Source organism: Chiloscyllium plagiosum, unplaced genomic scaffold (assembly GCF_037043375.1).
Source record: "Chiloscyllium plagiosum isolate Xiang-an unplaced genomic scaffold, Cpla_swu_hap1 HiC_scaffold_53X, whole genome shotgun sequence".
Classification (NCBI taxonomy): Eukaryota; Metazoa; Chordata; class Chondrichthyes; order Orectolobiformes; family Hemiscylliidae; genus Chiloscyllium; species Chiloscyllium plagiosum.
In genome coordinates this window covers 16,062,850-16,075,129 of record NW_028270191.1, presented here as the reverse complement: position 1 = coordinate 16,075,129, position 12,280 = coordinate 16,062,850, and the positions used below count along the sequence as shown (strand labels likewise).

Genomic DNA, 12,280 nt, shown 5'->3' with positions numbered 1-12,280 from the left:
TGAATGCTAATACATATTCTATCTTGCAGAAATTGATATATCTAACCAGTTTCCTTGTTTTAAGACTGAATGTTTTAGGATATTTTGTATTGGAGGTGAAATATCAGTAATGAGGAGTGGAGCACTTTGTGATCTCTTCTTTGGAACCCAATCAAATACTTCTATGGCAAGGGTGAAATTTGCATTCAAGGCACCCTAATCTCTCAAAATAGGCTCTTACTTCAGCAGTCATCCTTAGGATTCTCCTATTGATTTTCCTTATTCCATTTTAAGAAGTATGAACTGGAACTCAGCTCAGATGGGATCCTTCTAGTCAACACAGAGACTGTCATCTCCTTGGCCTAAGGTGAATTTGTATCTAGGTAGTATAAGATTTGGACCGAAGGTTGGTGCCCATCATAATTAGTCAGACCTAACTAGGAAAGATGCTGAGGCATCTGCATTCTGAACAGTAATTAGTACAGCCTGTTAATGATTTACACAAGGTACTTAAGACATCACCATCTTCATCGGAGGCTAAGCAGGAAGTCCTTCCCATATGACCTCTGATATCACATAAGGTGAAGTTACTCCCATTCCAAACCTTTCAAAACTTCTCATACTACACCTCTTAAGTCTTTGTCCCAATTATTTTGCTGATATTCATTTTTGTAATCATATTTGAATACTACCTCATCTATTCCACACTTTTCCCATATCATTGACTATATCTCCACTAGAATAAAAATGTTAACTTGTGCTTCAGGTTTGTTGTCTAATCTTGAAGCAACCCTTTAGAATTTTTCTTCTCCATAATTCCCCATCTTATGTCAAATTTGGGGGTCCATTGTTTTGTTTAAATCTTCATGGCAGAAAAAAGTCTTCTAAATTCAATTCTTCATTTCTAAAGTTATTAGCTGTATCTGTTTCGTTCTTTAAACTTTTTTTTCAGTAAAGGAATTTCTTTCTTGTTTCGGACTCTCTCTATGACTTTTTTTATTCTTATTTTTTACAGTGGGCTTGTTCTGCGTTGAAATTCTTCAATCATTTTAAAAGTTTTACTTAACTTCTGAAAGATCAACCTTCTTTTTCTCTGTGCTTCCAGCAGTATTTTAAATGGTCATCTTTATAAGAATTGTATTCTAAACTGGGATATGTCTCGCTGACCTGTTTCTGCCTCATGTTTCTGTTGGGATTTAAATTTTGGGTAACCATTTAGCTTGAGTATTCTGCACCACTTCCTAAACTTTTTTTCTTTTTTCATTAAGCCTGTGTATGTTCTATAACTAATCCTTAAACTTCAGCTCACTGGCTGAAACCTAGCATCAGGTCCTTCTGGTAAGAAAAGATTTTGTGCTTTCTGTGCTTCTCTCTTCAAATCTATTGTTAGTTCTTCTTGGGGGGAAAAGAAATGATTGAACCTATTTTAAGTTGGCTCCACTACAGCAGGTAGTGGAATTTGCTAGGTAATAAATCTATAAATCTATATTCTCAGTAATAGTGCTCATGAGACTATTATCAATTGTTACAAAACCTCATCTGCTTCAGTAATGTCCTTATTGTGAAAGAAATCTGACACCTTTACTGAATTTAGCTAACATGTGACTCCAAACCCAAATGCAGTTGACTCTGAAATGGCTCATCAAGTCACTCCGTTTCAAAGGCATTTAGGGATAAGCAACAAATTCTGGTCTTGCCAGCAACATCTCCAAGTTGTGGATGAAAATAAATCACAACCCCCATATAATCTCCATGTCAACCCATGCTGCTATGGCACTTTAAAGCTCCTATTCCCTCCACCAGCAACCATGGATCTTTGCTAATTTGTTTTTGTTCCCCCCCCCCCCCCCCCACCCTCCATGGCCCTTGATTAGCGTTCCTTCTGATTTTCTTTCTGATGCATGGACCTCTGAAATCTGTGCGTGACAGCAACTTCTAGAACTTTAAGTCACTGCTGTGATTGGCATGCTGACACTGATCCCCATGCATGGAACTTTAGATCAGCACAGTTTCAAGGGAATGTTGCCCTTGATAGTCCTTATGCCAACCTATGCTCTAGTACCCAAACCTATGGTCTTTTATAGCCTGTCTGCCAACCTATGCCCTCCACCCACATGGCTCTTTATATTCTCTATGCCAATAGTGCCAATTCATGCATCATCTCCACTCCACCACCCTTTGCCATTACACTTATCATGCAAACCCACCCAGTATTCAACATGAGGACACCTCAGGATACATACTGAGACAAGATAAAATAAAACTTTTAAGCATGTTTTGAGAATTCACTATGTTTAAAAAAAAATACTCATTGATAAACACCCATTCACTATGCTTATCTTCCTTTCATCTCTTAGGAAAACAAATATTTGAATTCATAATCCTATCTCAAATGGTCTATAATCACTTAAAGCTGTCAATCAAACTATGAACCAAGAGACCCCGGCTATGATAATGAAAACTAAGTCATGCAGTGCTAATCCTGTAATCATAGCCCTCTCACTTGCTAAAATATTTAAAAATATTTTAAAGTGGTAGGAACTTTAAATGCCTTGACAGCTTAACAGCTCTGTTATCAGTTCCTGGTTACAGCTCAAATGTGTTTATGGACTGTTTACGTATATCTGTTTCAACTATTCACAATCCCAAAGGGTACCTGACCTCCCTCAAAAGTGTCCTGCAACCATATCCATAAAAGTATCTTACCTCTTCAAAAGGCTACACAATTAATTCAAGCAAATCTGCATAGTTTAGACCAAGCCTAATCTGCATGCCATCTTTTCCAGTCCTGGCTGATGAAAAACATAAATGACTGGAGGCAGCTGCTGTTTGATATTGGCAGTTGCTGCCATGAACCTGATATACAATATGGAATCTCTCCATACTCTCCTTGCCCCTGCAAAAATGTTAGCTGCCATGTTGAAAGGCAGAGCTTTGAGAGCCACTTTCACAATGACATGAAAGCTCTCCATATCATAAAAGTTCAGCCTGTGTATTGATGAGTACAATGTGGGGAACTAATGGGAAAGGCACAGAGTGTGACAATATAATGAAACCAAATATATACAGGTAAAATGACAAGAGCTGAAGCATGGTTGTATCTGCTAATAATTATGTTTCTGCACCTAGTTGGCTTAACAAGTTTTCCTTCCAACACTAAAAATTACAACAAAACTTTGAAAAACAATCTGAACTGTACAGAAGAAAAATGTGGTGTTCAAATTGTTTGATTAATTTAAACAGATTACTGATGTCAGGATTTGTTTCTTTGAGCCAAAGCTTTTCAAAATGAAGTTTCAGGCTCTGGAATTTTGAGGTTTGTAAGACAATCCAATTTCTGTACTATTCCAAATTGAGAGCTGGCTTACTGGCACGCTATTTTATTAAATGTTTCTAAACAAAAATATGTTCAACAATGTTAGTACAGTTTTGATTTGGGTAGCTGGTGTGGTCTTCCAGACATTGGCACATGTGGATGTTCTAATATTTGAAGGGGTCTCTTGGAACTTGTCAATGGTTACATAGGCTTTTTCACTCAGAGGAATACTGGTTCAAGTAATACGCACCCTGCATTGCTTTGCAGCTTTATAAATGCCTCCAAACAGTAACTTACTTGCAGAATTTGAATAAAATCTTTTCAAACACCAGCACAGGACCTGTACTGCCCAGAATAGTAAGAGGTTGGCCAGCAAAGAGAGAATATGCTATTCCTGTCATGGAAGCCCCAAACAGAGACTCAATTGCACTCTGAAAAAGATGAAAAATATATGTAACCATGACCGAAACAGATAAATTCATTGAAGGAAGTAGGACAAGTCAAAAATACTAAGTCCAAACTGACATCCTGGGCTTTATAAATACCTGGATGCATACATCATATTCGCAAGAAAATTATACTAACTTTTCACTGGTTTACCCCAGTTAGAGCATTGTATCCAGTTCTGGGCGTTGTACTGTAGGAAGCTGTCAAAACTTTGGAGATGGTGCAAAGGATATTTACGAGAACAGTACCCAATATTTGGTAACTCAGTTATGTGGAGAGGTTAAAGTATATGGGAGCAGAGAAGGTTGAAGGGAGATTTAATAGAGGCATTCAAAATTCTGAGGGTGATTTGATAGAATAAATAAGGAAAAAACTTTCAGAAGGATTAGTAACCAAAGAAAACATAATTAAGATGACAGGCAAGACATAAAATACAGGAAGGGAGTGAAGAAAATAGATTTTAAGAAAGTTATAACCTGCAATGATTTGAAAGGTGGTGGAAGCAGACTTAATAGTAACTTTTTCTAGAGGGGATTGAACATGCACAGTGGAACTACATGTTGGGGTCCAAAAAGTGAAGTAATCATATAGGTGAATTATGTTAATAAGATAACTTTTATTTTTTCCTATTTTTAACTAGCAAAATGACAATTTAACTAAAGATTTACCTCTTTTGGGAACCATGAGGCACCCATGCAAAAAGTGAATTATGGTATTTGAATCACATGATAATTGACTTCCATTGTACTTGAAAATAAGAAATTTGCAAGGCTATGGAAAGAAAGTGTGAGAAACTAATTAGACAGCTCTTTTAAAAAGTCTGTGCAGATTTGGGGTGAATGACCTCTTTCTATTCAGTAAAATTAGAGGACTGGTTATAAAGAGATTATTGTACAAGTAGGATATAACCAAGCAGCCATTTAAAAAAAAATAATATCTGACAGTCAACTACTTGCTGCATAAGATCACAAGAGATAGTAGCAGAAACAATGTCCCCAAGCAGAAAATAAGATGCTGTTTTTTCAGCTTTCTCTGAACTCTGCTGGAGCACTGCAGCACACCTGAGACAGAGATGTTGGTCAGGGAACAGGGTGGTATGTTAAAGTGGCAGACGACTGGAAGTGCAGGGTCTTGTTTGAGGGCAGAACGTAGATGTTCTGTGAAGCAGTCACCCAGTCTATGCTTCATTTCTCCAATGTAGAGAAGACCACATTGTAAGCAGTAAATGCAGTAGACTAGACTGTGAGAAGTGCAGGAGAAAGTGAGGTCTGCAGATGCTGGAGATCAAAGTTGAAACTTTGATCTCCAGGCAATCTCATCTACTGCATTTGCTGTTCACAAAGTAATCTCCTCTACATTTGGAAAACAAAGCATAGCTTGGGTGACTGCTTCACAGAACATCTACGTTCTGTCCTGCAAAAAAGACTGAGCTTCCAGTTGCCTGCCACTTCAACACACCACCCTGTTCCCTGGCCAATACCTCTGTCTCAGGCGTGCCGCAGTGTTCTGGTGAAGCTCAGCATAAGCTGGAAGAGCAACCTCATGTTTTGCTTGGGGACCCTGCAGCCCTCTGGACTCAATATAATATTGAGTTCAATAATTTTAGGGCTTGAACTCTCTGATGTCCTAACCCCCTACCACACACACCAGGCCTAGTTATCACAGTGTGCCATGGCAGACTATCTCTTGTTAGCCACTAAGTCTCCATTAACAGTTGTTCACCTTCCTAGCCAGATCGTTATGCACTCCTTTATCTATCCAACTGTTCTCTCCCTATGGGCTCTATCCCCACCTATCATTTACTCATTACCCCCTCCCCTCACACCTTCTGCACATACACTGAAAATTTTCTAGCTACCATCAGTTCTGTGGAAGGGTGACCAGACACAAAACATTAACTCTAATTTCTCTTCACAGATGCTGCCAGACCTGCTGAACTTTTCCAGCAATTTCTGTTTTTGCTTCCCATTTGTTACTGTAACTGAATAAGTCAAACTCCATTGTTAATCTAGATTTTAGCAGGGCTTTAGAGATTGTATTTTATTATTCCACTGATTTTTCTGTGGAAGCAATAAACCAGTGACCTCAACCTCTGTCTTAACTTTTATAAGCTTTCCTCATCTCCTGTAATGATGTGCACAGTCTCAGAATTTGACAAGTTGTTTAAAGTTTAAGAATTTCAAGAATATGACATTTCAAGAATATGATCATTGGTTAAACAATACATAGCAGCGCTGCTAATGCACATCATTACTTTGAATTAATTCAAGTCTCATAATCACTGTTAGTAATACATTTAGCATTCGCGTGCATAGAATCATAGAATAGCTACTGTACAGGAGGCCATTCAGTCCATTGTGTATCTGCCAGATCTTTGCAAGAACATAGTTATTCCTATCATTCTTGGCCAATCCCCACCACTACCTTTTACTCAGCTCTACAACATTTACTTTTTAGGTGCATATCCAATTCTCTTTTGAAAGCCTCAATTGAATCTGCCTCCACCATACTCACAGGCAGTGCATTTCAGATTCTGGACACTTTTTTAAAAAATTCATTTGCAGGAGGAGGGCTAGGCAGCATTTTCCTATTTGCCCAGAGGGCAATTGAGAGTCAACCATATTGCTGCGGGTCTGGAGTCGCATATCGGCCAGACCAGGTGAGGATGGTAGTTTCCTTCCCTGAAAGACATTAGTGAACCATATGGATTTTTCTGACAATTGACAAGGGATTCATGGTCATTATTATATTCTTCATTCTAGATTGTTATTTGAATTGAAATTTCACCACCTACCGTGGCAGGATTTGAACCCAGGTCCCCACAACATTTTCTGGATCTCTGGGTTAACAATCCAGCAATAATACCACTTGGCCATCACCTCCCTGATGTAGAGTCATACAGTCATACAGCATGGCTAAAGATACTTTGGTCCGAATAGTTCACGCCGACCATGCCCCCAAATTAAACTAGTCCCACCTGCCTGTGTTTGCCCTATATTCCTCTAAAACCTTCCTATTCATGTACTTATCTAAATCTCTTTTAAATGTTGTAACTCTATCTGCATCCGCCACTTCCTCTGGCAGTTCATTCCACACACTAGCTACTCCCTGTGCAAAAAAAGCTGCCCCCTTGTGTCCTTTGTAAATCTTTCTCTTCTCACCTTAAAAATATACTCCCTAATTTTGAACTCCCCCCACCCCAGGGAAAAGACCCTTGTCATTCACCTTATCTGTGCCCATCATGATTTTAGAAACCACGGTAAGCTCACCCCTCAACCTCCTATGCTCCAATGTAAAAGTTCCCAACCTAGGTTTTTCCTCATGTCACCACTGTTTCTTTAGACAATCCCCTTAAACTGGCATCCTCTGGTTCTTGGTTCTTGACTCTTCCGCCAATGGGAACAGTTTTTCTGCATCTAGTCTGGGTAGACCACCGTGCCCCCCTCCCCCCTCACCATGAATTTTAAAACCTCTACCAAATCTCCTCTCAACCATCTTCTAGAACAATCCCAACTTCTCCAATCTATTCACAAAACTCAAATTGGGAAGATAACAGCCTAGTGGTATCATCACTGGACTGTTAATCCAGAGATCCAGGTAATGTTCTGGGATTCCGGGTTTGAATCTTCAAATTTGAATTCAATAAGAAAATCTGGAAATAAGAGTCTAATGATTGTTGGAAAAACCCAACTGGTTCACTAATGTCTTTTAGGGAAGGAAAGTGCTGTCTTGCCTGGTCTGGCCTACATGTGACTCCCAACCCACAGCAATGTGGTTGACTCTTAACTGCTCTCTGGGCAAGTAGGGATGGGCATTTAATGCTGGCCTAGCCATTGACATCCTAAGCCTGTTAATGAATTAAAAAAAAACAGATTCTCATACATCTTTTTTGTACCCCTCTCTACAGCTTTCAAATTCTCCCAAAAATGGGGTCATAACATGCCATGATATCTCAGATTAGGCCAAAGCAATGTTTTTTAAAAATCATTTGTAAAGTTTATAAAGAACTGAAGACAGGAAATAAGAGAGAAATCCATTTAGCTACATCTCTCTACCTGCCACATTTACATTCTTCACAGAATCCCGTCAGTGTGGAAACAGGCCATTTGGCCCAACAAGTCCATACTGACCCACCAAACAGCATCCCACCCAGACCCATTCCCCTACCCTATTACTTTACATTTACCCCTGACTAATATACCTAGCCTACACATCCCAGAACACTATGGGGCAATTTCCCATGGCCAATTCACCTAATTTGCACATTTTTGGACTATGGGATGAAACCAGAGCATCCAGAGGAAACCCACGCAGACACTGGGATAATGTGCAAACTCCACACAGTCAGTCACCTGAGGCTGGAATCAAACCTTGGACCCTGGCGCTGTGAGGCAATAGTGCTCACCACTCAGCCACCTTGTAGAATGTTTGTTTTTTTTATTGGTTGGATGGATTGCACGTCCATAAGATATCTGTACAACCTTTCTATCAATCTACTTGGATAGAAAGAAAATCAAACCGGTTCAATTGTCAGTATATAATTCTTCATGCCTGATTTTCCTTTCTGTGCTCTGCCCAGACAATGCATTATATCCAGTGTATTAAGACATAAGTCTACTTTATTGCAGATGACACATTTAATGATCTAGTGACAAGATCAACATATAATCAAGATTTCTTTTTTAAAATCACACTAAACACTTGTACAGATTTGCTTTTTCTTAAGTAATCACTGTTGTTGAAAGTTCTCCAATTATTTACACATCTCAAATTTTCAAAAGTTGAATTTCTATATGTCGACTTAAAAAAATGAAAACAAGTTCTCTTGTGTGTTGCCTGAGGCATTATTATTTTTCTGTAAAGTATGAGCGATCTAAATGCACCAACATCCTCAATGATCTTACTATGCGTCCTTCTGTTGCTTCGCCCAAGAGGCCACCAAATGTAATTACAGGAGACATGCAGGCACAGTACAGGAATAGGAAGGATGCCACACACTGTAAACTGAAGGCATCCCTAAAATCACTCCAGAAACAGGGAATCTTCCGTTTGACATCAAGGATCAAGCCTCCAAATAGCCTGGTAGAAAGGAAATAATTCACTTTAAATAAAACATTTCCACTAATTCATTGCCTATTTAGTACTTATTTATTTCATACTACAAGCAATTTATAACAACTCAAACAGATATGATTAAATTGTTTCACAAAACGTTTGTTTCAAATCCAACCCAATATCGACAGCTTGATAATACTCCACATCAGAAACTTAATATTGCCAACTTCAACGGCTCTCAATGCGACAAACTTAAAAGGGAACTTAGACCTCAAATAAAATTGGACATTTGTTGAAATTAGATTAATGTTGCTAAAGTGAGCAGAAATGATGAAAATAATGCTGAATATCTAGAGCAAGTAAGTCAGCAGAGTTCTAATGAACAGCCCCAACTATTATTAATATACTGCCAGTATATTAAATCAATATGTTGGTTTCCAGTTTTCAAAAGGCAATGTTTGAAGACCATACTTTGTATTTTTTTAATTCATTTGTGGGATGTGGATGTCACTGGCTGGGCCAGCTTTTATTGCCCATCCCTAGTTGCCCTTGAGAAGGTGGTGGTGAGCTGTCGTCTTAAACCGCTGCAGTCCACCCATTGTGGATTGACACTCAATGCCATTAGGGAGAGAATTCCAGGATTTTGGCTCAGTGACAGTGAAGAAACGGTGATATATTTCCAAGTCAGGATGGTGAGTGGTGTTCCAAAGTAACTGCTGACTTTGTCCTTCTAGATGGAAATGATCATGGGCTTGGAAAGTGCTGTCTAAGGATCTTTGATAAATTTCTGCAGCATATCTTGTAGATGGTACACATTGCTGCTACTGGGTGTCGGTGGTAGAGGGTGTAAATGTTTGTGGATGCGATGTCAATCAAGTGGGCTGTTTTTTTTCTGGATGGTGTCAAGCTTCTTGAGTACTGTTGGAGCTGCACTCATCCAGGCAAGTGGGGATTATTCCATCACACTCCTGACTTCTGCTTTGTAGATGGTGGACAGGCTTTGGGGAGTCAGGAGGTGAGTTACCTACTGCAGTATTCCAAGTCTCTGACTTGTTATTGTAGCTACTGTGTTTATGTGGCAAATCCATTTGAATTTCTAATCAATGGTAACCCTAAGGATGTTGAGAGTGGGGGATTCAGTGATGGTTACATCATTAAATATCAAAGGATGGTGGTAAGATTGTCTCTTGTTGAAGACGGTCATTACATTGTATTTGTGTGGCATGAATGTTAATTGCCACTTATCAGCCCAACACTGGATATTGTCCAGATCTTGTTGCATTTCAACATGGACACTTCAGTGTTTGAGCAGTCATGAATGGTGCTGAACAATGTGCAGTCATCAAAGAACATCCCCATGTCTGAGCTGATGATGGAGGGAAGGTCATTGATGAAGCAGTTGAAGATGGTTGGGCCAAGGACACTGCCCTGAAGAACTCCTGCAGAGATATCCTGGAGCTGAGGTGACTGACCTCCAACAAACATAACCATATTCCCATGTGCCAGGTATGGCTCCAATCAGTGGAGAGTTGGCCTCCTGATACCTGCTGATTCCAGTTTTGTTAGGGTTTCTTGATGCCACACTCAGTCAAATGCAGCCTTGATGTCAAGGGCTGTCACTCTCCCCTCCCCTCTGGAATTCAGCTTTTTTGTCCATGTTTGAACCAAGGCTGTAATGAGTCAGGATCTGAGTGGCCCTGGCAGAACCCAAACTGGGCATCACTGAGCAGGTCATGTCTTTGCAAATGCTGCTTGATAGCAATGATGATGACACCTTCCATCACTTTACTAATGATCGAGAGTAGACTGATGGGTCAGTAATTCGTTGGATTGGATATGTCCTGCTTTTTATGCATAGGACATACTTGGGCAATTTTCCACATTGTTGGATAGATGATAGTGTTGTAACTGTACTGGAACAGCTTGGCTAGGGGAGTGGCAAGTTCTGGAGCACAGGTCTTCAGTACTATTGCTGGAATGTTGTCAAGGCCCGTAGCATTTGCATCATCCAGTGCCTCGAACCATTTCTTAATTTCATGCGGAGTGAATAAAATTAGCTGAAAACTGGTATCTGTAATGTTGAGGACGACTGGAGGAGGCTCAGATGGATCATCCACTGGGCACTTTTGGCTGAAGATTGCTGCTAATGCTTCATGACCTTTTGCACTCCTGTGTTGGGCTCTTCCATCATTGAGGATGGGGATATTTGTGGAGCCTCCTATTCCAGTGAGGTGTTTAATTGTCCATTCATGACTGGATGTGGCAAGACTGCAGAGCTTAGACCATAAGATATAGGAGCAGTAGTTAGGCCATTCAGTCCATCGAGTCTGCACTGCCATTCAATCATAGGTGATAAGTTTCTCAATTCCATTCTCCCACTTTCTCCCTGTAACCTTTGATCCCCCTGATACTCAAGAACCTATTGATCTCAGTCTTAAATATACACAATGACCTGGCCTCCACAGCCTTATATGGTAATGAATTCCATAGATTCACCACTCTCTGGTTGAAGAAGTTTCTCCTTGTCTCCATTCTGAAAGGTCTTCCCTTTACTCTGAGGCTGTGCCCTTGGGTCCTAGTCTCTCCTACCAATGGAAACATCTTCCCAACATCCACTCTGTCCAGGCCATTCAGTATTTTTTATGTTTCAATTAGAACCCCCCTGATCCTTCTAAACTTCATCGAGTATAGACCCAGAGTCCTCAAACGTTCCCCATATATTAAGCTTCGTATTCCTGGGACCATTCTCATGAACCTCCTCTGAACAAACTCCATGGCCAGTACATCCTTCCTGAGATATGAGGCCCCAAACTGTACATAGAACTCCAAATGTAGTCTGACCAGATCCTTATAGAGCCTCAGAAAGACATCCCTGCTTTTATATTCAAGTACTCTCAAAACAAATGCCATCATTGCATTTGCCTTCCTAAATACTGACTCAACCTGCACGTTTACCTTGGTAGAATCCTGGACTAGAACTTCCAAGTCTCTTTGCACTTCAGATATCTTAATTTTCTCCCCATTTAGAAAGTAGTCCATGCCTCTATTCTTCCTACCGAAGTGCATGACCTCACACGTTCCCATTTTGTACTCTGTCACTTCTTTGCCAACTCTCCTAACCTGTCCAAGTCTTTCTGCAGCCTCCCTGCCTCCTCAATACTAACTGTCCCTTGACCTATGTTTGTATTGTCTGCAAACTTAGCCAGAATGCCCTCAGTTCCTTCATCTGGATCATTAATGTTTAAAGTGAAAAGTTGTAGTCCCAACACTGAGCCTTGCGGTACACTACTTGTCACCGGCTGCCATCCTGAGAAGGACCCTTTTATCCCCACTCTCTGCTTTCTGCCAGACTGCCATGCTTCTATCCATACCAGCAGCTTGCCTCTAACACCATGGCCCTTTACCTTACTCAATAGCCTCCTGTGCGACGCTTTGTCAAAGACCTTCTTGAAGTCCAGGTAGATAACATCCATTGGCTCTCCT

General features: G+C 40.2%; 1 protein-coding gene across 3 annotated transcripts in view; it reads right to left on the bottom strand.

Moving 5' to 3' along the window:
- LOC122543353 (electroneutral sodium bicarbonate exchanger 1-like) overlaps window positions 1-12,280 on the bottom strand; it is a 449,950-nt gene that overhangs the window by 107,699 nt on the left and 329,971 nt on the right. For all 3 annotated transcript variants that reach the window (XM_087985536.1, XM_087985538.1, XM_087985537.1), the window contains exons 12-13: window positions 8,647-8,821; window positions 3,593-3,726 (exon numbers count right to left, since the gene is read on the bottom strand). In XM_087985536.1, coding sequence (XP_087841662.1) covers window positions 3,593-3,726; window positions 8,647-8,821 — 309 coding nt within the window. The remainder of the gene's footprint in view (window positions 1-3,592; window positions 3,727-8,646; window positions 8,822-12,280) is intronic.